Here is a 25,983-nt window from a genome sequence, read left to right on the forward strand (position 1 = left end):
CTAATTTTTTGTATTTTTAGTAGAGACGGGGTTTCACCGTGTTATCCAGGATGGTCTCAATCTCCTGACCTCATGATCTGCCTGCCTCGGCCTCCCAAAGTCCTGGGATTACAGGCGTGAGCCACCGCGCCCGGCCCCCTCAGCCAACATATATTGAACACGCGCTGAGTATCAGACACTGTGATAGGCACTGAGGATACAGAGATGAATCATCTCTATCCTTGACCTTCCAAGGAACCTAGAATCTAAGAGGAAGATAAACAATGAAACAGGTAATAGCACAATGTTGTGGCAGAGGCAGTCTCACGTTACTACAGGAGAGCATTCATTCATTTTCCATTTATTGCATGTGAACTTCTCACATTTTAAGAACCTCTTTACAACACTGAAGGCAACACTATTAGCTGATTACACAGAATAATTTGTTTATATCAGGCTTAGATTTGAGGAAATATGATTGATCCAGAGTACATCTGGGTTCATTTAAAAATCGAACCATTTCACCCTTTCAGACACAGTGAGTGGCACATGCCTGGAATCCCAGCTGCCTGGGAGGATGAGGCCGGAGGATCGCTTGAGCCCAGGAGTTTGAGACCAGCCTGTTTTCTTTGTTTGTTTCTTTCTGTCTTTCTTTCTTTCTTTTTTTTTTCTTTTCTTCTTTTTTTTTTTGGTGAGACAGTGTTTCGCTCTTGTAGCCCAGGCTGGAATGCAATGCCGCAATCTCAGCTCACTGCAACCTCCACCTCCCAGTTCAAGCGATTCTCCTGCATCAGCCTCCTGAGTAGCTGGGATTTCAAGCACCTATCACCATGCCCGGTTAATTTTTTGCATTTTTAGTAGAGACGGGGTTTCACCATGTTGACCAGGCTGGTCTCAAACTCCTGACCTCAGGTGATCCACCTGCCTCGGTCTCCCAAAGTACCAGGATTACAAGCATGAGCCACTGCACCCAGCCAAGACCAGCCTATTTTGTAAACCAAAAAAGAAAAAAAAAATTTTTTTGAACCATGTTTTTAAAACCTCGATTGTGTTTTTTCAAAAAGAAATGGTAATTGATGAATGAATAAGGATAGTTTTTTTTCAGAGACTTTTTAAATTATCAGGGTTAGGTCATGGTCGTAAGGAGGAAAACAGCAATAATGCCTATTAATGCTAGATATCGAATTGAATATCCTTATACCCCACGTTGATATCAAAGGGTGTGTATGTTACACCCAGAATATCTGAAGAATGAGAAATAAGCTTCCACCTCGCAGTTCCCACACAGTTAGCACATAGTGCCCTCAAATGCAAGGTAGAGGAATTGGCCTGAACACGGACAAGAGCCAGCTGTGCCTGGAGTTAGAGCTGCCCCGCCTGTTTTGAGACCAGTCCCGAGCATTACTTATGTGGGCAAGTGTAGATGCATCCCACCAAGCAGAAGGGGGCTGCCCCTTAATCCTGTGGATTTCATATACAACAGGAAAATAATGCTTGGCTTGGGATATCGTCCAAAGATGGAGCAGGGTGCCTTAGGAGATAAGTTCTGGTCTCCACAATCATTTAAACGTGCCTTGATGACCATTTGGCAGGAAAGTTGTAGAGGGATCACGAGCAGGTCTCAAGATTTAATGATTCCAGGACACTTGAATAATATTCCCAGGAAAAATATTTATGAGTGTGTTCTATTTCAAAAAGAAAAAAACCCGAATTAAGTGGAATATTATCAATATTAAAGTGTCAGACTAGTAGTTGGGAAGCCCTGGGTGGAGCTGGGGGTACTTCTCTGACACTCTGATACTAAGTGACCTTGTGATGCTTCTCAGACTCCATTTTCTCTTTAATAAAACAGAGATAATAATACTGGGATCTGACCAGGCATGGTGGCTCCTGCCTGTAATCCCAGCACTTTGGGAGTCCGAGGTGGGCGGATCACCACCTCAGGTGGTTCAAGACCAGCCTGGCCAACATGGTGAAACCCCATCTCTACTAAAAATACAAAAAATTAGCCGGGCATGTTAGCGTGTGCCTGTAGTCCCAGCTTCTCGGGGGCTAAGATAGGAGAATCGCTTGAACCCGAGAGGCAGAGGTTGCAGTGAGACAAGATCGCACAACTGCACTCCAGCCTGAGCAACAAGAGCGAAAGTCTGTCTCAAAAAAATCATAATAATACTGGGAACTCCATACCTGCCTCTCAACAGTGAAGCAAGAATCACATGAACTAATAGTTTTGAAAGAATGTTCATATCTGTAAAGGACTCAATTCATAAGGGAGAAAGGAACACTCACTGATCCCTGCTAAGGGCCAGGCCCCTCACATACTGAGCCTTGTGTAATCTTTCCTTCACTCTTCCCAGTAATTGTGCTGATCCCCACTGTGCAGAGGAGGAAACCGAGGCTCAGAGATGACCAGTCACATGGCTGGCAGCAGAGAGAGCTAGGATTCAAAGCCAAAAAACCCCACAGTATCAGAGATCTGTGAGGTCTGTCTGTTCTGTGCCTGGGTACCTAGTTGTACTTCTTTGTTCTAGCTGTAGAACCCAAGAAGGGAGCAGAGATTTGATAATATATATTCATCTTTTTTATCTTAATAACACAAGATACTTTATGATTTTCATAAATCATAAGGTCTTTAACGAAGACAACGTAGGGGACTTCTCTGTTACACAAGAAAAGTTGTACTACCTTGAAGCTGAAACTTTCTAATGAGATCCTGATTTTCTTCCATCATTAAGAAAGTATTGAAATTAGTCATTTATATTCATGTATCACATGGTATGTTACATGGAATTTCCAAATGTCTCTTCCTGGTTTAACCTTTTGAGAACTCTACAATTATTTATTATTACTCCCATTTCACAGGTGTAGAAGCTGAGGTTCTACGATAGGGCATGCAGCAGGCTCAAGGCAGGCTGGAGGCCACACTTCAGACTCCTGCAGCCCATGTTCCTCCATCCTCCCAGCAGCTCCCTAAGAAAACCTGCTGTGGTCCTAAAAGTAACATGCCCAATAGGGGGCCATGCATGAGAGTGGAGGGCAGGACGGCTGGAAGGTTTTCCAAGGACAGATTACCTAAGATCACTTATGCAGCATCTGTCGGTTTCCAGTTGAAGAAACTGAGGCTCAGGGGTTAAGTAATTCCTACGGTCTAAAAGATCTCAAGTGTAGGAGTTAGGACCTGAGTGCAGACAGCCTGACTGCAGGACCTATACTTCAGCCACCAGAGAAAGCGCCTCTCACATGTTGGTTTCAATGTTGTAGTTTGTGTTCGCAAAGTGTTTGTGACTTATAGGTCTTATAATACCACACTGCTGCCAGTGCTCTAAATACAACTCAGTCTTATCACTGGTTTGCTTGAAATTCTTTACTATGTCCCCATTGGCCCTCTGGTTAAATTCCAAGCATCAAAGATGTATTTATTTTACAAATAGAAAAATATAACATGTGCAATATTTCTTAAACTCCAAACTGTAACATGCAAGATCTGGTCTGTGTCTAATTTACACTGTCCTCACACTGCCCCCGCACCAAACTATCCCCTAACCAGCACATGCTGCTTCCTCTGCTTGGAATTGTTCTACCTTCCCTTCACTGCAAGATTTAGCACTGCGTCTGCCGGTAAACAACCTTCCCAGCCTAATTTAGCTTCACCTCCCATGAGGCCCTGCAGAAACCTGTCATAATCTGCCACAACATTTATCACGCTGCATTGCAAACTGACTTGTCATTTCCCCACAAGTCAGTGAGCGTCCTACGAATACATCTTTCATCTTTGTGCCCCCAGTGCCTATCTCAGTACCTGGCACACAGCAGACTCTCAACAAATGTTCATTAGTTGAATGAACAGAGGAAGAGCAAACGACTTGGCCAGAATAACAGAACTGGGTTTTGAATTTGCAGTCCCTCCATTTGTTTTGCTCACTCACCAAGTATTATTACCTGTGTTTCTATCACTCTATTTTAATCATGCATTTGTAACTCAGACTAAAAGTGACATAACATTTTATTTAGGTTTAGTTTCTTTAATTCAAATTTTGAATCTGAAATATACTCAGAAGTTTTTTTTCAAATTTAAGTACAAAACAGTGTGCCTTCCAGCTGCTCAGCTCCCTTCCCTTGAAAAACCGGGGTTGCTAGTTTCCTGTGTCCCCTTCCTGGAATGTATAATGCATATATATAAGCAAATACGGATAGATACATACACAGATAGATATTATATGCAAATTTTAGCATATTATACACATTGTTCAGAGTCTTTTTGTTTGCTTGCTTGTTTATTTAGATAGAGTCTCACTCTGCCATCCAGGCTGGAGTACAGTGACGCGATCTCGGCTCACTGCAACCTCCGCCTCCTGGGTTCAAGTGATTCTCCTGCCTCAGCCTCCCAAGTAGCTGGGACTACAGGCATGCACCACCACACCTGGCTAATTTTTGTATTTTTAGTAGAGACAGGATTTCACTATGTTAGCCAGGCTGGTCTCGAACTCCTGACCTCATGTGATCCACCCACCTGGGCCTCCTAAAGTGCTGGGATTATAGGTGTGAGCCACCGCACTTGGCCCAGAGTCTTGTTTTTACTTACTACATCTTGCAGTTCTATGTTAATTCATAAAGAGATGCTTGTGCTTTTTAATGGTTGCATAATATTCCATTGGATAAGCTAATAATAATTTATTCAACTAGTCCCCAATTGATGGGACATTTAAGCTGTTTCCAATGTGTTGCAGTGAATGAATGACTTTAGATAGAAGTTATTTCACATGTGTATTCTTTTTTTCTTTTCAAGACGCAGTCTTGCTCTGTCTCCTAGGCTGGAGTGTAGTGGTGCAATCTCAGCTAAGTGCAACTTCCACCTCCTGGGTTCAAGCAATTCTCCTGCCTCAGCCTCCTGAGTAGCTGGGATTACAGGCGCCCGCCACCACGCCTGGCTAATTTTTGTATTTTTAGTAGAGACCGGGTTTGATCATGTTGGCCAGGCTGGTCTCAAGCTCCTGACCTCGTGATCTGCCCGCCCCGGCCTCCCAAAGTGCTGGGATTAAAGGCATGAGCCACTGCGCCTGGCCACATGTGTATTCTTATATCTAAAAAATGATAGTTCTTTTGACACTTTTCTAAGCAACATACAATTCAATTGACAGAGTTTCAAATTAAGACTATTTCTTTTTCTAACAAAGACTCACCTGAAAATATTTTTCCAAATCCCTTAGTTTCTGTCTCCCTCTCCCACTCTGTGAAATGAGAAGATATTCCTTGCCCCTGAAGGCTCACGACTGCATGTTGTTGACTCTGAAGGTTGATCCTTCTTGGCATTAAAATTCTTCCAAAAGAGGAAGCTTGACTCTCCCTTTCAATACAGTTTCTTATTAGATTAAAAGGCTTTATAACCAGGGATTTTTTTTTTTTTTTTTAAGTTTCTCTTTTCTAGTCTTCTAACTTAGCCTCTTATTCCTTTCCATTTTTCAGGGATGAGTTTTCTTTTTACTGTACCAGGACAAATTGACTTTGTCTCCAAAATAAGAAACCCAAAAGTAAGAAAATGATTTACTTGTGTTAGCTTTTTTATGTCAGTACATATCATCAGCTACAAACACTAAGCTAACAAGTGAGAAACAAACACACAAGGTAAAAAGCCACCAAGTGAGGGAACTCAGAGGGGAATTAAAGAGAGTGCCAAAGTAGCAGATAATTAGTTGTCTCTTCTCATAGTAGGATGCGACTTTGATAACAAAGTGGAAAGGTGACTGTCACTACAGAATGAGGGTAAACCTGGAGAGACTTCCAGGACCCTTCCTGCCAGATTCCAGCTCTAGCACCAAGATGAAGCTGTCGGTCGAGCAGGGATCCAGGTGACAAAGGCCCAGATCTGGCCTCATCAGACACACGGGGCTTACTTGGGTCACCAACTCTACCTGCCATGTTACTTTGGCACTAAGGAGCTGCTCTTCCAACACTCTAGAGAACAGCATGATTATCAGTCCTGGCTGCATATCAGACTCACCCTAGAAGCCATAAAATGCCCCAGCTCCAGCGAGTCTGACTGTTATTATTTGGAGTTAGGTCCTGGGAATCATATTTTCTAAAACTTCTCAAATAATTCTAATGTGTAGCCAGGGTTGGTAACCACAGTTATGGAGACTTCTGGGAGGAGGGATTGCAAGCAGCTTGTATGACTCAAGGAAAGAAGGAAGAAGGGATCAAATGTGATAAGAAACCAAATCTGTGGTAATCCTGAGGATGCCACAAAGGCCTGTCTGACCCTTTGGCTCCCCTGCTTTCAATCCTGAATGTTTCCATTTGTTCTCAACATAAAGACCAAAGTCCTCAACCGGCCCTCAAGGCCATAGGGGTCTGACTCCTCCCAACCCTGTACAGTTCTCTCAGTCTCTGTTCTAGTCACACCAGTCCTCCCTCAAGTCCTGGAGGTGCCCTGCTTCCTTCTGCTAGTTGGCCTCTGTCATGACATTCTTCTCCCTTTCCCCCAGTAAACTCCTGCATACATTAGGCATTCAGCACTGCACAGATGAATGGGATAAGACCCCATGAAAATAAGTACAACCAGGAAGGTAATAGTGCTCAATACTGCTGGTGCCAAGCCTGCCAGGCCCTGGTTTTTTTGTTTTGTTTTGTTTTTTTGTTTTTTTTTTTTTAAAGAGACAGGGTCCAGGGTCTTGCTATGTTGCCCAGGCTGGACTCAAACTCCTGGGAACTCCTGCTTTAAGTGATTCTCCCATCTCGGCCTCCCAAGTAGCTGAGGCTACAGGTGCATATTATTATGCCCAGCCGTGCCTGGCTCTTTAAGCCTGTTTAACGCTAGTAGCAGCCTTCCTGGAGACTTAAGTAAAAACAAGTTGATGAAGGAGAAGAAACTGCTAAGAAAACTGGATTCCCTTTTACCAAAGGTCGTGGACCACAGACATGTTTAAAGTGTTGCATTTATTGTGTCTAATGTATTCTTTGGTGTGTGTTAACCCAATAGGAAAGCGGAAATGCACTGGACTCTCAGGAAGAAGCGGGGAGACCCCTCAGAGAAACTCATCATGACAGCCAAGGTAGAGACCACTGGTTGGGGCTTTATAATCTTATAACCATAATTGTCAGATGAACTTTGCACTTTTAAAGATGTTAATGGGAGGCCAGGTACGGTGGCTCATGACTGTAATCCCAGCACTTTGTGAGGCCAAGGCGGGTGAATCACCTGAGGTCAGGAGTTTGAGGCCAACTTGACCAACATGGTGAAACCCTGTCTCTACTAAAAATACAAAATTAGCTGAGCGCAATGGCACATGCCTGTAATCCCAGCTACTTAGGAGGCTGAGGCAGGAGAATCACTTGAATCTGGGAGGCGGAGGTTTCAGTGAGCTGAGGTCACGCCATTGCACTCCAGCCTGGGCAACAAGAGCAAAACTCCATTTCAAAAAACAAAAATGTGTAAAGTCACAGATTTTGGATTTCACCCTTAACTTGATCTTTTTCTGTTTATATCTTGTACCATGTCCTTCAGTTGGCATCCAATCAAAAGTAATTTATTTTTATACTAAATTGACAAGAGTTTGTTGTTTTGAGGATATCAGACAACAGTATATTATGGTAGCCTGATCCTGGGTTTGGCTAAGCTTCTAAGCAGGTTTCTGTTCACATGAGCTCTTACCACCTCCATTTTCAAGGCAGAGTGACACTAGCCAGGGAAACACGCTCCAGTCTTCAGATCTGCCGTATCATAAATCACACATGCAGAATGTGAACACTGACAGGGCTCCAAGGGCTTGGCCAAGTGCGATGGAGGTTTTCGGCAGCACAGAACATGGCCAAACCTAAGCAATGACCAAGTCAGTCAAAACAGATTTCCTGTCTCGTGACAGAAGAGCAGGCACCAGCTGGGTTGCATAAAGGTTATTCAGACCATCTTTAATGCAATGAAATATCACCACAGAAAATTAAAGAAGGCATTTTCCTGTCCTGAATGATAAACGCTAATGTTCAGAAAGGATTTCAAGTATTTGAAGAAAAAAGAGGAAGGAATGCCAAGGAATTTTTTTTAACTATTTAAGGATCAATTTTCAGCCAGACACAGTGGCTCATGCCTGTAATCCCAACACTTTGGGAGGCCACGGCAGGAGGATCACTTGAGGTCAGGAGTCTGAGACCAGCCTAGGCAACACAGCAAGATCCTGTCTCTACAAAAAATTTTAAAAATTTCTGGGCATGGTGGCACATGCCTGTAGTCCCATCACTCCAGAGGCTGAGGCCGGAGGATCATTGGAGCCCAGGAGTTTGAGGCTGCTGTGAGCTATGCTATGATCATGCCACTGCACTCCAGCCTGGGCAAAAGAACCAGACCCTGTCTCCAAAAAAAAAAAAAAGAGGATCAATTTTCTCCCCATAGGTCTTAAGGCTAATTACCAGGATTTTTTTCCTACTCTAAATTAAGTCGTGATCTTCATGGTTAATTATAAGCAGTGAACCATTGCCACCTGCAGTGAGAATCTGATGAGTCTTAGACTTGGTGAGAACACTTCATCCAAGTTTCCACAAGAGAGGTCAAATCAGCAACCTCCAAATCAAAGTGGCTTTGAAAAATTGCTCTAGCTTTAAATACAAAACTTTCCACTTTGGGAAGCCGAGGCAGGCAGATCACAAGGTCAGGAGATTGAGACCATCCTGGCTAACACGGTGAAACCCCATCTCTACTAAAAAATACAAAAAGTTAGCCAGGCACAGTGGCGGGCGCCTATAGTCCCAGCTACTCGGGAGGCTGAGGCAGGAGAATGGCATGAACCCAGGAGGCGGAGCTTGCAGTGAGCTGAGATCACACCACTGCACTCCAGCCTGGGCGACAGAGCAAGACTCTGTCTCCAAAAAAAAAAAATAAAAAAAAAACCCTTTCCATCCCTCTACCCCTGTCAAAAATCCAGGGAAATAATAAAATTTTAATTCTTATTTCAATTCTTGTTTATTTCCTAGGCCAGTGGTTCTCAAACTTCAATGTGCATCAGAATCACCTGTAAGGCTTGTTAAACTAAAGATTTCTAGGCCCCGCCCTCAGAGTTTCTGATTCACTAGATCTGGGTTGACACCTGACGATTTGTGTTTTTAGTAAGTTCTCAGGTGATTCTGATGCTGGTGGACCAGCAACCACAGTTTTGAATCACTGCCCTGGGCCTCGTTTCCAGTATGTATTTCCCTGAATTTGGCAGCAACTCAGTTTAACCTGTTCTTTTAAAAACACTAGGAGGAAATACTGGACACAGTCGCTCATGGTTCCAACCCCAGCACTTTGGGAGGCATGAAGATCACTCAGGTCAGAAGTCATTGGAGACCAACCTGGGCAATAGAGCAAGACCCCTCCCCATGCCCTGCATCTCGGCCTCTAAAAAAATGTTTTAATTAGCCAGGCATGGTAGTGAGGGCCTGCAGCCCTAGCTACTCAGGAGGCTGGGGCAGGAGGATCCCTAGAGCCCAGGAGTTCAAGGTTGCAGTGAGTTGTGACTGCACCATTGCACTCCAGCCTGGATGACAGAGCAAGACCCTGTCTCTAAGAAAATAAAATAATAATAATAATAGGTAGTGGGGAAGGAATTGGTGGGCAGGCACTGTTTCAGCAGCATCATTGCGATCAAGAGCACTGATTATGAAGTCTGATTCCCAGGGTTCAAATTCTAGCTCCGTTACTTACTAGCTGTGTGGCCTTGAGTAAGTTACTGAACTTCTCTGGGCATCTTTTTTCTTCCTTTGTAAAATGGGGATACTAACAGTACTGATCTCATGGGTGGTTGTGACAAAGAAGAGTTAACTATGTAATGTGTTTAGAAAAGTACCTGTCATAGGGCCCAGCACGGTGGCTCACACCTGTAATCCCAGCACTTTGGGAGGCTGAGACAGGTGGATCACGAGGTCAAGAGATCGAGACCATCCTGGCCAACCTGGTGAAACCCCATCTCTACTAAAAATACAAAAATTAGCCGGGCGTGGTGGCACATGCCTGTAGTCCCAGCTACTCAGGAGCCTGAGGCAGGAGAATCACTTGAACCCGGGAGGCGGAGGTTGCAGTGAGCTGAGATTGCACCACTGCACTCCAGCCTGATGACAGAGCAAGACTGTAGAAAGAAAGAAAGAAAGAAAAGAAAGAAAGAAAGAAGGAAAGAAGGAAAGAAGGAAGGAAAGAAAGAAAGAGAAAGAAAAGTACCTATCACAAAGTGCTCAAGAAGGGATATTCATCTACTTTTTAAAAAGCTTTAAGGCCGGGCGCGGTGGCTCAAGCCTGTAATCCCAGCACTTTGGGAGGCCGAGACGGGCGGATCACGAGGTCAGGAGATCGAGACCATCCTGGCTAACCCGGTGAAACCCCTTCTCTACTAAAAAATACAAAAAACTAGCCGGGCGAGGTGGCGGGCGCCTGTAGTCCCAGCTACTCCAGAGGCTGAGGCAGGAGAATGGCGTAAACCTGGGAGGCGGAGCTTGCAGTGAGCTGAGATCCGGCCACTGCACTCCAGCCCGGGAGACAGAGCCAGACTCCGTCTCAAAAAAAAAAAGCTTTAATAGGAGACACAATTTGCTCCTTGTCAGGAGAGCCTTATTCTAAGGTAACAACCTGATTTCTTTACTTTCCCAGTCTTGGTGGCAGAAGGGGCATTGGGGGATGCATATAGTCTGGACAGCAGACCCGAAATGAATGAAGCAGCCTTCCAGCCTCTGCATTCAGTGAAGTTGGTGGGACATAACTCCTTGGGACATGACAGAACAGCTTTAAGAGTCACGAGGAGTGAGAGATTTGGGGAACCCTGCATGAGGTGCAAGGGGTCCTTAAGGAGCAGCCTGGAAAAATGTCAGGGGTAATGTCAGGGGTGGGGATGAAAGGCAGGTGTTGTGGAAACTCTCAGAAACCAATGAGCAATTTCCATCATTTCTGTTCTGTCAAAAGAAGGAGGCCCAGAGCCCTATTGCCTTATTCAAGAGACGGATGTGTAGTAGATAGGATGTTGGTACAACTGTTCTAACAAAGGCCAAAGTAAAGTGACTTCAAACAAGATGGAAGGATTATTCCTCTCTCATGGAAAAGTCTGAGCTGGCAGGCAGGGGGTCCCTGGGGCCCCTGAAGTCTAATTCGATTGCACACATGCTTATTGGGTGGCTAGTAAGTACCACCTACAGCCCCATGTGTTATGTGAGCTGCTTGAAGGCAAGAATCATGCCTTATTCAGGCCTGGTAAATGTTTCATAAATGAATGAATGAGTCAAATGAATAAATGAATGAATATGCTGAGTATTCAAGGGATTCAAAGATGACAAAACCAAGTTTCCTACCCTCAAGGCCTCACAGTGAAGACTTCAACTGCAGGCATGATGTTACCTGTGAGGAAACAGTGCCGCCCAGGGTTACTAAGGTCATAGCCCTCTAACTAGGGTGCAGTCAGGGAACCTACAGCCGCCAGCCAGAACCTGCATCTTCACCATAGACCCAGAAGCAGCCAACAGGCAACAGGTGACTAATGCTGATGGGGAAGGAGGACACTGGCTCTATCAGCTTCTCGGTGAGTGTCCCAGCAGCCAATGCCCTCATTAACCCAATAAGGCTGGTCTAATTCCTGGCTGGTGTTCCAAGTCGTTTCATCATAGTGCAGTCTAGACCAGAGATTTTTCTAAGAACCACCTATGTAGACCCATTCTAGCCAGCACCTGGGAACTTATTAGAAAAGAGAATCTGGGGTCTCACCCTAGACCTGCCTGTGTTGTAACAAGGTCCTCAAATGATTCATATGCCCATTGATATCTGGGAAACACTGGAATCTATTCATCGAGGAAACTGGGTTTCAGATTCAAAAGACGTGGATTCCTTTACCAGTTGTGCCTTTGATCAAGTCTGTAGTTTAGGGAATGGCAGATTGCTTCTCTGGGCCTTGGTCTCCTTTCCCATAAACCAAGGAGGCTGGGATGGATCATCTCTAGGGCCCCACTCCATTCCGATGCTCTGGCCATCTATGAGTCGCTCAGGCTTGCACGGTGGTAGGCTGCAGATCCACAACTGGGGCCGGGCCTACTTCCCAAGCTCATCCCCAACCCCCACTTCCGGGGAAGGCCAGCCTACCACCTTCACTGTGTCCTACATAAATCTCTGCTACTACCCAGCCTCCCTCAGGTGACAGCCTGGAAGGAGGCCATCCATGTGCCATTTGTGAGCCCTGGCTCAGTGCAGCAACAAGTTAGAGCTCAGTGGGTCAAGATGGGAGCACTACTTTGCCATGGTGCTCCTGCATGGCATGAGGACTCCATAAACCCCTGGGCCTCTGGAGGCTTCCACTTCCTGATCTGAAAATAACAAAATTGACCTTCCAATATCGTTTCCCACTTTCTGTGATTCAATGACTATTGGAACTGTTTCTGTTAAGGGGAAAAGCAGAATCCAGAGTGCTACCACTGAGATAGCTCCACAGTTCAGCCTCCAGGTTCAGGCCTTCTTAATTCTTTAACAACTGACTACCTGAATGGAAGCTTCCATTATTCACTCAGCATACACTTGCTGATCCCTACTAAGTTTCATAGCCTTCGTGGTTGGATAAAACACACTCCTTACTGCAGCTCCCGCTTTGGTGGAGGAAACAGATATGTCTGCAGACAGCTCCAGTGAGTGGAGTGTGATCAGTGCTCTAAGAGAATACAGGAAGGACAACTGATCCAGACCGGGGCAGAAGGGATAGGGAGAAATCAGGTAGGGTTTCCTGAAGGAGGTGATGGCTGACATGAAGGAAGGCATTTACTGAACCTAGATTGCATTCACCCATTTGTGATGAAGACATCAAGAGAAGGCAGCAGTTCTTACTCCCTGTGTGCCAGGCACCAGGCTATGCACTTTCTGTAAAGTGCCTCATTTAACTTTTATACTAATCCTGTAAAGAAGCAGCCCTTGATATCCCTATTTGTCAGATGAGACAATTGAGGCAGAGTGGTTAAGTACCACATCCTTGGTCATAGAGCTGGGCAACAGTGAGGCTGACCTCCCCAGGCAATCTGCATAGATTAATTCTGGATGTTAACAGCTATGAAAAAAAGGGTTTGCCCTCCCCCCCTCCCAGGGGATAAAACAGCAAGGTCCGGGGAAATCAAGATTTAAAGAAATATTACACATACACACAGACACACACACATATACACAGACACATACACACATACATACACAGACACACACACAGACACATAGATACACACACAGACACCAACTAGAGAAATATGAATGAAAAGATTCTTCAAACAGTTTTTTGGGGTTTTTTTGTGTTTTTTTTCTTTCTTTTTTGAGACGGAGTCTTGCTCTGTCGCCCAGGCTGGAGTGCAGTGGCGCGATCTCGGCTCAGTGCAACCTCCGCCTCCCGGGTTCACGCCATTCTCCTGCCTCAGCCTCCCGAGTAGCTGGGACTACAGGTGCCCGCCACCACGCCCGGCTAATTTTTTGTATTTTTTAGTAGAGATGGGGTTTCACCATGTTAGCCAGGATGGTCTCAATCTCCTGACCTCGTGATCCGCCTGCCTTGGCCTCCCAAAGTGCTGGGATTACAGGCGTGAGCCAAGCAGTTTTTTTAAAGGGAAAAAAGGTGTGGCCAATCGGGGAGGGAAGCCAAAGTGGCCCAGCAGTGGGGCATCTGCGCGGCAGGGGCCGCGCAGCAGGCGCACAGGGAGCAGCTCCTCTCGGGGCCGGCGGGGTTTGTGGCTTCAATAGCGCCACTCCGGGTCCCTGCGGCGTCGGAGAAGCTTCTGCCTAGCGCCGCTCTGCTGCGCGAGTCGTCCCGGCCTTACAAAGGGAGCTCCTTGCCGGTGAGCTCAAGACCCCAGGCGGGCTCTCCCCGAAAGGTCACTTCTCCGGGTGTGTCGCCTCCTTTAGTCTTTTCTTTTCCTCTCTGTGGTGGCTTGTGATGTCTCTAACGCTGGAGCCTCCTGTGGACTCCATCCCGAGGTGGAGACTGGCAGAGCTAGAAGGTCTAAACAACTGAAAAGCAGGCACGCATAGTCGCTTCGGAGAAGGCAAGGAGGCAGGCAAACCCCTGAAGTGCCACCCAAACAATTCGGACTTTTTAATTAATACTGTTTTATTTTGGCCAGTTTTCCACCTACGGGTGGAGAAAAGGGAAGTAATTTCTGGCATTTACTTTTTTTTTTTTTTTTTTTTTAGAGACAGAGTCTTGCTCTATTGCACAGGCTTGAGTGCAGTGGTGCGATGGTTCACTGCAACCTCCGCCTCCCAGGTTCAAGCAATTCTCCCGCTTCAACCTCCCGAGTATCTGGGATTACAGGCACCTACCACCACGCCCTGCTAATGTTTGTATTTTTATTAGAGACGGGTTTTCGCCATGTTTGCCAGGCTGGTCTTGAACTCCTGACCTCAGGTGATCCTCCCGTCTCGGCCTCCCAAACTATTGGGATTACAAGCATGAGCCACCGTGCTTGGCCATTTTTGGACTATGAAGCAAGACATAATGCTAGGTGCTTTATTGAATTTATTTTATCCTCACTATAACCTTATGAGGTAAAGTGCATTATCCCTATTCCACAAATGAGGAAAATGAGGCTCAAAGAGGTTAGGTAACTTGCCCAAGGGCACACAGCCAATAAGTGGAGAAGCTGAGAGATGAACCCAGGTTTCTATGACTCCACGGTCCTTGAATCTTTGAGTTGTGATGCCATCCATGTGTTTCTGAGAGGAAATAGTAAAAAGTCAGGGAGATATCACGAAATTATGGCAGTATATTTTTTAAGCCAGCATGAATCTTGGAGGTGATCTAGAAGTTCTTTTATATTATGGATGAAGAAACCTGAGGTCTACAAGTCAAGAGAATTGTGCATGACAACTAATTATTAAAACCAGGGTAACTGGAGTCTCTGCCCAGTGTGGTTATCTAGTTCAGTTCAGTTCCGTTCAGGTCAGTTTCATTTTGAAGGCTTTTCCTTGGGCAGTTTCAGGCTTCAGGAATAAACAGCTCCAGAAGGAGCAAGTGTAATGATTGCCTGACCTGTGCAAAGAAGTGAGGAGTAGCCAGTGTTGGAAAAGTTCCTCCTAACACTGTGGAGAAAACAGGGAGACCAGACATGTGTGCCCAGGAGTCCTGGTGGTGCCATTCACCAGAATCTACAGCCTGGAAGATGGCACCATGCAAAGGTCTGGGGCTCCTTGCTCCCCACATTGCCCAGTATGATGCCTGCACAGTCATGGCACAGCACACTGCCAGACCCTGCTATCTGCAGACCACAGTACTAGGTGCAAAATATTCTGCTAGTCCTTAGCACCTAGATGACCTAACTCTGGTACTGCTCTATCTTTCCTCTGGGAAGTATTTCAAAGTTCTCCTTCATATTGGAGGAGGAGGAAGTGGGAAGTGGTGCACCCTTAAGAATGTTTCTGGTGGCTGGGCGCAGTGGCTCAAGCCTGTAATCCCAGCACTTTGGGAGGCCGAGACGGGCGGATCACAAGGTCAGGAGATCGAGACCATCCTGGCTAACACGGTGAAACCCCGTCTCTACTAAAAAAAATACAAAAAACTAGCCAGTCGAGGTGGTGGGTGCCTGTAGTCCCAGCTACTCAGGAGGCTGAGGCAGAATGGCGTAAACCCGGGAGGCGGAGCTTGCAGTGAGCTGAGATCCGGCCACTGCACTCCAGCCTGGGCGACAGAGCGAGACTCCGTCTCAAAAAAAAAGAATGTTTCTGGCTAACTCCTACTCAGCCCAGACTGAGGAAGTCCCCCCACAAGGAAGTCCCCCAGAGTCCCAGAGAGCAACAGCCATCCCTTGATTCTGAAAATTCTCCTCACTTTCCAGGGAGAAAAGCTCATTTCTAACAAGAGACCTAAATTTGTCAAAACCCAAAAGCAGCTAAAACTAGAAATAAGGACAACATAAGAAAGGAAAATTATAGGCCAGGTGCGGTGGCTCACACCTGTAATCCCAGCACTTTGGGAGGCCATGGCGGGCAGATCACATGAGGTCGGGAGTTCAAGACTAGCCTGACCAACATGGAGAAACCCCCATCTCTACTAAAAATACAAAATTAGCCGAGTGTGGTGGCACATGCCTGTAATCCCAGCTACTCAGGAGGCTGAGGCAGGAGAATCACTTGAACCCAGGAGGCAGAGGTTGTGGTGAGCCAAGATAGCGCCATTGCACTCCAGCCTGGGCAACAAGAATGAAACTCCGTCTCAAAAAATAAAAATAAAAAAAGGAAAATTATAGACTAATCTCACTTATGATCAAACATACAAAACTCCTAAATAAACTATTAACCAATCAAATTCTTAAGCTTATATTTTTAAAAGTATTAACAATATACACAACTGAATTTGGTTTATCACAAGAATTCAAGGAGGGTCTAACATATGAAAATATGTTTATAATCCACACCAACAGGTTAGTGGGGAAAAGCCTTAGGGTCATCTCAATAGATGCAAAAGGAAAAAAGTAAAATTCACCCATTCCCAATTAAAACTGATCAGACTAAGAATAGAAGAAGCCTTCTTGATTTTGACAGAGTATCCATGAAAAACCTATAGTAAACATCACACTTGAAAGGTAGAACTTGAGAAGCATTCTTTATTTTATTTTTTATTTTATTTATTATTATTGATTGATTGATTTTTTTTTTTTGAGACGCAGTTTTGCTCTTGTTGCCTAGGGGTATAGTGCAATGGCACAATCTCAGCTCACTGCAACCTCCACCTCCCAGGTTTAAGTGATTCTCCTGCCTCAGCCTCCCAAGTAGCTGGGATTATAGTTGCTTACCACCACACCTGGCTAATTTTTTGTATTTAGTAGAGATGGAGTTTCACCATGTTAGTCAGGCTGGTCTCGAACTCCTGACCCCAGGTGATCCACCCTCCTTGGTGTCCCAAAGTGCTGGGATTACAGGCATGCGGCACCACGCCTGGCCAAGAAGCATTCTCTTTAGAGACAGGACTAGGAGAAGGATGTCCTCTGTCATTGATTCTGTTCAACATTGTACTAGCAATGCTAGCCAGAATGGTAAAGAAACCAAAGAAAGGGAAGATGAAGGGATGGGAAGGAGGAAAATGACACTGGCATTATTTTCAGACTATATTATTACTTATATGGAAAATTCAAGGAACTGTACAGACAAGACATTAAAAGACAAACAGAAGAATTCAGCAAGATTACTAAATACAGATCCATAAACAGAAATCAGTTGTGTAAAAAGCAGTGTTTGGAAACATAAAGCACAATTTAAAAATAGAATTTAAAAGTAATTGTTATTATGGAAAACTGCAAGCATACACAGAGGTGAATATGTTGCCCATATACCCATCTCTTGGCCAATATTGTTCACCTATATCTCCAACTCCTTTCTCCCATGTTATTTTGAAACAAATTTTAGGTTCACATCATTTTACTGATGGATACTTGAGAACATATCTCCCAAAGATGAGAAATGGCTTTTAACATAATCATAATACCATTATTACACCTAAAATTTAAGTAATTCTTTAATATAATTGAATATTCAATCAGTTTTCGAAGTTCAAATTGTCCATAATTATTGTAATTGTTTTGGAATTTGCAAACCAACTGTTTGCAATTGGTTGATATGGCCTTTAAATCTCATTGAATTTATAAGTTCCCTTCCATTTCTTTTTTTTCCCCCTTTTAGTGTATTTGTAGGAAATTGGGTCACTTGTCTTGTTGAGTTTCAATCTAGACTTCGTGGATGCATCCTCATGGTGTGGTTTAGCATGTTTCTCTGTCTTCCACATGTCCTGTAAGTTAACACTTGGATCTAGAGACTTGATCAGATTCCGGTTTGGTTTGGTTTTTCCTTTTGGCAGTCTATAAATTCAGTGCAATTTCAGTTTTAAAAATCCCCAACAGGGTTTTTGGCAGAACATGATTAGCTGGTATTAAAATTCATATAGAAAAGCTAGAAATAGCTGTCTTGGTCTGAATGTTTGTGTCCCCCCAAAATTCACATGCTGAAACCTAAAAACCAAGGTATTTACAGGTCAGGCTTCTGGGAGGTGATTAAGTCATGAGGGCAGAGCCCTCATAAATGGGATTAGTGCCTTTACAAAAGAGGCCCCAGAGGGCTGTCTTGCCCCTTTTATCATGTGAGGACACAAAAGAAGGTGCCCTCCATGAACCAGAAAGTGAGACTTCCCCAGAGACTGAATGTTCCAGCACCTTGATCTTAAACTTTCCAGCCTCTAGACCCATAAGAAATAAATTTCTGTTGTTTCTAAGCTACACAGTTTATGGTATTTTGTTATAGCAGCCTGAAACAGACTGAGACACTAGCCAGTATAATTTTGAAGAAAAACAAAGTGGAAGTTTGCCCTGACAAATATAAAAACTTATTTTAAAGCTGTGAAAAATAAAACTGTGTGCTATTGGCTTAGAGACAGACAGAAGAGAATAGAGAATACAGAAATAAATGTGACCATGTATGGAAACTTGATATATGGCAAAAATGGCAGTATAAAGGGAAATAGTGGAGAAAGGATAATCTATTATTCACTATATAATTTTGAGACAACTGGTTATGCAATTTTAAAATTCTCACCTCACAAAATATCAGGTGTATTCAGGGACTTAATGTCAAAAAGCAAAATTTAACTTTTAGAAGAAAATATAGGCCAGGTGCGGTGGCTCAAGCCTGTAATCCCAGCACTTTGGGAGGCCGAGACGGGCGGATCACGAGGTCAGGAGATCGAGACCATCCTGGCTAACACGGTGAAACCCCGTCTCTACTAAAAATACAAAAAACTAGCCGGGCGAGGTGGCGGGCGCCTGTAGTCCCAGCTACTCTGGAGGCTGAGGCAGGAGAATGGCTGAACCCGGGAGGTGGAGCTTGCAGTGAGCTGAGATCCATCCGGCCACTGGACTCCAGCCCGGGCGACAGAGCAAGACTCTGTCTCAAAAAAAAAAAAAAAAAGAAAGAAAATATAGCAGAATAGCTTTAAGAATTTGGGAAAGGAAAAAACTTTTTACCTATTATTCATAACACAAACCATAAAGAAAATTATTGATAAATCCTTTCTTTCTTTTTTTTTTTTTTTTTTTTGAGACAGAGTCTCACTTTGTCGCCCAGAGAGTGCAATGGCATGATCTTGGCTCACTGCAACCTCTGTCTCCTGGGTTCAAGTGATTCTCCTGCCTCAGCCTTTCAAGTAGCTGGGATTACAGGTGTGCGCCACCAGTCCCGGCTAATTTTTGTATTTTTAGTAGAGACAGGGTTTCACCATGTTGGCCAGGCTGGTCTCAAATTCCTGAACTCAAGTGATCAGCCTGCCTTGGCCTCCCAAAGTGCTGGGATTACAGGTGTGAGCCACTATGCCCGGCCAATGAATCTGACTATATTAAAGTTTAAAGTTTTCAACAAGACAGTATAAAGTTAAAAGTCAAATTACAGATTCGAAGGAGATACCTGCAATGCATATAGCCAACAAAGGATTGGTAACCAAAATGCAGCAGCATTTCTTCCCTCTACAAATAGGGAAAGAAAAAGACAGTCAACCCAAAGGAAAAATGAGCAAATGATATGAACAGGCAACTAACAGAAGAAGAAACCCAAATAAATGGTCATACAGAAAAAAAAATTCTCCCTTCCTACTAATCAGGACAATCCAAATTAAAATAAAAAGATATCTTTTCATATATATCAGACCAGCAAAAGTTTAAAAGTCTATAAACATTATTAATGAGGATATAAAGTTTTAGTAATTGAGAGCAATTTGGAAATATTCAATAAATTGAAGATGTATATATCCTGCAACCCAAAAAGTTCATTCCCAGGTATCCTTTAGAGAAAGTATGTATGAACAGTGACTCACCTAAAAAGGTTCATTGAAACATTCTTTATAATCACAAACAATTGGAAATAATCAAAATGGCCATCAACAGTAAAATGGATTTTAAAATGTTCATATATTCATACAATGGAATACTGTATGATAGCTGAAAATAAAATTACATGTATTAACATGGGTTAATCCCAAAAATCTTATTAAGGGTTTTTTGCCTTATTAAGCAAAATAAGGCAGTTGAAAAAGTTATATAAATAATATCATTTATGTAAAGTTTTAATATGGAAAATAATACTATATATTGTTTACATGTGCATTTATATGTAATACAGATATAAAAATATATATGAGGACTGATAAATATCAAATTGAAGAGACTGATTACCTCTGGGAGAGAGAGGGAAATGGGATTATATGTGCCTTAATCCATTTTGTGTCGCTATAACAGAATGCTTGAGATTGGGTAATTTATGAAGAACAGAACAGTCTCCCACAGTTCTGGAGGCTGAGAAGCCCAAGATCAAGATGCAGGTTTCTTACTGTGTCCTCACATGGTGGGAGGCAAAAAGGCAAGAGAGAGGGAACCCATTCCCACAAGCCCTTTTTTTTAAAGAGATGGGGTCGCTCTATGTTGCCCAGGCTCAACCTGAATTCTTGGGCTCACACTATCCACAGTCTCAGCCTCCCAAGTAGCTGGGACTACAGGTGTGAATCACTGTGCCCAGCCCACAAACCCTTTTTATAGCAGCATTAATCCATTCATAAGGATGGAGCCCTCCATGACCTAAACACTTTTTATTAAGCCCCACCTCCCAACACTGCTGCATTGAATATTGAGTTTCCAACACATGAATTTTGAAGGAGACAATTCTATTCAAACCATAGTAGCATGTGATAAATGAAGTCTTGGACTGTGTCTTAAATGTTTTATTTCTTTAGAAAATGCATGACTCAGGCTGGTCATAGTGGCTCATGCCTGTAATCCCAGCACTTTGGGAGGCCAAGGCAGGCAGATTACAAGGTCAGGAGTTCAAGACCAGCCTGGGCAACATGGTAAAACCCTATCTCTACTAAAAATACAAAAATTAGCTGAACATGGTGGCACACGCCTGTAATCTCAGCTCTTCGGGAGGCTGAGGCAGGAGAATTGCTTGAACCCAGGAGGCAGAGGTCGCAGTGAGCCAAGATGGTGCCACTGCACTCCATCCTGAGCAACGGAGTGAGACTCTGTCTCAGAAAAAAAAAAAAAAAAAGAAAAGGAAAGAAAAGAAAAAAAAGAAGAAAGAAAGAAAAGAAGGAAAGAAAGAAAGAAAGAAAAGAAAGAAAGAAAGAAAGAAAGAGAAAGGAAGGAAGGAAGGAAGGAAAAGAAAGGAAGGGAAAAAAATGCATGACTCAAATATGGCAAAATGTTAAAATTTTACAAAACTAAGTGGTAAATCCATAGGCGATGAATACACAGTATTTTTCCTATACTGTGAATGCTTAAGATATTTTATAGACTTTTAAAAAGTAGTTAAAAGTTGTAAGTTATTATTCAAAGCACTGACTTTGTTTGTTCCAATACTTCCTAAATATCAGGTTATTTTACGAAGAGAAAAAAAATCACTCTTCTATGGCCCACATCCCAAAACTGGGAAGGTTTCAATTCTAGTCACAATGGAAGTGTCACCAATGTAGAACCTCAGCTTTTGGTCAATACAAATGCGCCCTCTGCTGGTTCTATTGTGCCCTGTCCCAGAGTTCAAAATGGTTGTGAAGAGCAGTGAAAGTCTTCAGTGAGAGTTTTTTCACAGCCAGCCATGTTAAGGAAAGAAACCCTCACAGAACTACTCTTTGACACTAAGATACTTTAATTAGCTTCTGCTCTCTGTTAATGTTACATATTATCCAAGACAAAATAAATTCCAAGGTACAGCTCCAGTTAACCTTTCCAGTTTCCTCAACCACCTTTGCGCGTTAATAATCTTGTGCCCCTCTAAAGTCTGGAGGTTGATTTGTGAGACAGTGAATACCTCCCTGAACCTGAGTAGAAGTAGAAGAAAACCAAAGTTGCAAAGAAGCTCTTGGGTGGGGAAACCACAATCTAACATTGAAAAATAGATTAACTGTAGTATTAAGGGAATGATGCCAATGGAATAATGGGTGACCTTTTTCTTTTCAAATCTTTCTTTAAAAGCATAACATCTTCAAATAAACAAAACTGAGGAGAAATAAATTAATTCATGCAAGAATCTACTTCTCAGAGAGAAAGGCACGGATTGAGTATTAGAGTCTTCCTTTCAAAAACAGTTTTGTGTTTTGAGGTTGGTTTTGATATTCATCTTCCCCACTGGAATGTAAGCTCCCTTAGACCAGCATCTGTGTCTGTCTGATTCAAATTGGTACAAATTGTCTGGGGAACAATTCGGCAGTAGGCATTGTGACTTAAAAACTGTACATCCTTGTGCTTTGGCTCTTCGGGTAAAGATGGCGGAGCGCGGGTACAGCTTTTCGCTGACTACATTCAGTCGCTCTGGTAAACTTGTCTAGATTGAATACGCTTTGGCTGCTATACCTGGAGGAGCCCTGTCAGTGGGAATTAAAGCTGCAAATAGCAACCGAGAAAAAACAGAAATTCATTCTGTATGATGAGCGAAGTATACACAAAGTAGAACCAATTTTCAAGCATACAGGTTTGGTGTACAGTGGCGTGGACCGAGATTACAGAGTGCTTGTGCACAGAGCTCAAAACTAGCTCAACAATACTATCTTGTGTACCAAATGCCCATTCCCACAGCTCACCTAGTACAGAGAGTAGCTTCTGTGATGTAAGAATATACTCAGTCAGGTGGTGTCCGTTCATTTGGAGTTTCTTTACTTGTTTGTGGTTGGAATGAGGGATGACCATATTTATTTCAGTCAGATCCATCTGGAACTTACTTGGCATGGAAAGCCACAGCAATGGGAAAGAACTATGTGAATGGGAAAACTTCCCTTGAGAAAAAATAAAATGAAGATCTGGAACTTGAAGATGCTATTCATACAGCCGTCTTAACCCTAAACGAAAACTTTGAAGGCCAAATGACAGAGGATAACATAGAAGGTGGAATCTTCAACGAAGCTGGATTTAGGGGGCTTACTCCAACTGAAGTTAAGAATTACTTGGCTGCCAGCCGGGCGCGGTGGCTCATGCCTGTAATTCCAGCACTTTGGGAGGCCGAGGTGGGCAGATCACCTGAGGTCGGGAGTTCAAGACCAGCCTGATCAACATGGAGAAACCCCGTCTCTATTAAAAATACAAAATTAGCCAGGCATGGTCGTGTGTGCCTACAATCCCAGCCACTTAGGAGGCTGAGGTAGGAGAATCACTTGAACCCGGGAGGCGGAGGTTGGGGTGAGCCGAGATCACGCCATTGCATTCCAGCCTGGGCAACAAGAGTGAAACTCCTTCTCAAAAAAAAAAATTACTTGGCTGCTATAGCATAACAATGAAGTGACTGAAATATCCAGAATTTCAGATAATCTATCTACTTAAACATGTTTCAAGTATGTTTTGTGGGCCGGGCACGGTGGCTCAAGCCTGTAATCCCAGCACTTTGGGAGGCCGAGATGGGCGGATCACGAGGTCAGGAGATCGAGACCATCCTGGCTAACCCGGTGAAACCCCGTCTCTGCTAAAAAAAAAAAAAAACAAAGAAAACTAGCCAGGTGAGGTGGCGGGCGCTGTAGTCCCAGCTACTCGGGAGGCTGAGGCAAAAAAAAAAAAAAAAAATTTCTGAGACAGGGTCCCACTCTGTCTTTCAGGCTGGAGTGCAGTGGTGCCATCACAGTTCACGGCAGCTTCGACCTCCCAAGCTCAAGTGATCCTCCTACCTCAGCCTCCTGAGTAGCTGGGATGACAGGCTTATGCCACCATGCCCAGCTAATTTTTCTATTTTTTGTAGAGACAGGGTCTCACCATGTTGCCCAGGCTGGTCTCAAACTCCTGTGCTCAAGCGATCTGCCTGCCTCAGCCTCCCAAAGTTCTGGGATTATAGACATAAGCCACCACATCTAGCCTAAAATCATTTTAAAGAAGATTTAGGCCAGGTGTGGCAGCGTATGCCTGTCATCTCAACACTTTGGGAAGTTGAGGCAGGAGAATTGCTTGAAGCCAAGAGTTTGAGACCTGCCTGAGCAACATGACAAGACCCTGTCTCTACAAAAAGAAAACTTTTTAAACATTAGCTGGGTGTGGTGGTGTACACCTGCAGCCTCAGCTATTCAGGAGGCTGAGGTTGGAGGTCCCTTGAGCCCAAGAGTTCAAAGTTACAGTGAGCTGTGATTATGCTACTGCACTCCACCCCGAGCAACAGAGCGAGACCCTGTCTCTAAGAATAAGAACAAAAAATTTTTAAGAATAATTATATGGGAAAATTATAAAGTAGATTAAAATTGAATATACTCGAATCAATTATATGGAAATATGATATTCATTATATATACATGAAAGTAAATACACCAAAATATTTGCAATAGTTGTATATGGGTAGAGTGAGAGAGCATGGTGAGATTTTTTTTGTTCTTGTTTGTGTTTACCGTGTGCTGGCACTAGTTTAGGCACTTTCCTTGTATTAACATATCTCTTGCTACTTTTTTAAAGCAGCTTTATCAAGGGATAATTGACATACAATAAATTAGACCTTTTCAAACTGTACAATTCCCATGAAACCATCACCACAATCAAAATACAATATTCATCACTCCCAAAAGTTTCCTCATACCTCCCCTATTCCAGCCTCCTTCATCCCCAACCACTGATGTGCTTTCTGTCACTATAGATTAGTTTGCATTTTCTAGAATTTTATATAAATGGAATCATGCCATATGTACTTTTTTTTTTTTTTTGAGATAGAGTTTCCTTTATTGATTGATACTGTGTTAAAAAAAAAAGTTAAAATTTGTTTTTTTGAGATATATATATATATATATATATATGTTTTTTGTTTTTGTTTTTTTTTTTTTTTTTTTGAGACAGAGTCTCACACTGTCACCCAGGCTGGAGTGCAGTGGTGCTATCTGGGCTCACTGCAACCTCCACCTTCTAGGTTCAAGCTATTATTCTGCCTCAGCCTCCCGAGTAGCAGGGATTATAGGCATGTACCACCACACCCAGATAATTTTGTATTTTTAGTAGAGATGGGGTTGCACCATGTTAACGAGGCTGGTCTCCAACTCCTGACCCCAGGTGATCTGCCCGCCTTGGCCTTCCAAAGTGCTGAGATTACAGGCATGAGCCTAACATTTGTTTTTTAAAATCAACTTGCTTTTCAATGTTACAACCTTTAAGAAAAAATACACCAACACACCTAAACTTCCCAATGTTATCTATTATTTCCTTTTTCTGTTTTCCAGTTCATATCCATCCAGATTTTATAGAGTTCTAACACACTATTCTGTAGTTTATAATAAAAGTTTACTTGTCATATCATATTTTCCATATTGCTTATTTGTCTTTTTAACCATAATTTTAAATGTCAAGTTAATGTATCATAAATTACTTCCCCCGTCTCCCTTGTTGAGCTGCTTCTAATTTTTCATTATTAATAGTAATGTTGGCCGGGCGCAGTGGCTCACACCTGTAATCCCAGCACTTTGGGAGGCCAAGGTGGGTGGATCATGAGGTCAGGAGTTCAAGACCAGCCTAGCCAATATGGTGAAACCCCATCTATACTAAAAATATAAAAATTAGCCCATTGTGGTGGCACACACCTGTAGTTCCAGCTACTCAGGAGGCTGAGGTAGGAGAATCACTTGAACCCAGGAGGCAGAGGTTGCAGTGAGCCGAGATCACGCCACTGCACTCCAGCCTGGGTGACAGATCGAGACTCCATCTCAAAAAAAAAAAAAAAAAGTAATTTAATAAGAAGTAAGTTGATACAAAAGCTTGTTTCTTCTTTTGAATTTTTCCTTATGATAAATACCCAGGAGTGAGACTCCTGATCAAAGGCTAGAACATTTTTCTGATTGCCAATACATACTGTCATATCACTTTCCCAAAGGATATTTTAATACTAATTTTAATGTTACTTGCCATGTGTCAGCCCTGGTTTCTGAAGTATTTGCTCATTTTCTAGGTATAGCATACGTCATTGTTCTAATTTACATGCCTTTGGCTACTCACCAGGTAGACGTTTTTCCATGTCTGATCTCCTCCTAGGATAACTGCCTGTTGTCCTTTATTGATTGATACTCTGTTTTC

At 43.3% G+C, this 25,983-nt stretch overlaps 1 protein-coding gene and 1 pseudogene across 1 annotated transcript in view; both read left to right on the forward strand.

Annotated features, from left to right (window-relative positions):
• The window catches only part of KIAA2012 (KIAA2012 ortholog), a 138,612-nt gene that overhangs the window by 93,348 nt on the left and 19,281 nt on the right, over window positions 1-25,983 (forward strand). The window contains exon 15 of the mRNA XM_023216912.2: window positions 6,956-7,028. Coding sequence (XP_023072680.1) covers window positions 6,956-7,028 — 73 coding nt within the window. The remainder of the gene's footprint in view (window positions 1-6,955; window positions 7,029-25,983) is intronic.
• Window positions 22,230-25,971, forward strand: LOC111545499 (annotated as a pseudogene).

The sequence above is a fragment of the Piliocolobus tephrosceles genome, chromosome 11 (genome assembly GCF_002776525.5).
Source record: "Piliocolobus tephrosceles isolate RC106 chromosome 11, ASM277652v3, whole genome shotgun sequence".
Taxonomy (NCBI): Eukaryota; Metazoa; Chordata; class Mammalia; order Primates; family Cercopithecidae; genus Piliocolobus; species Piliocolobus tephrosceles.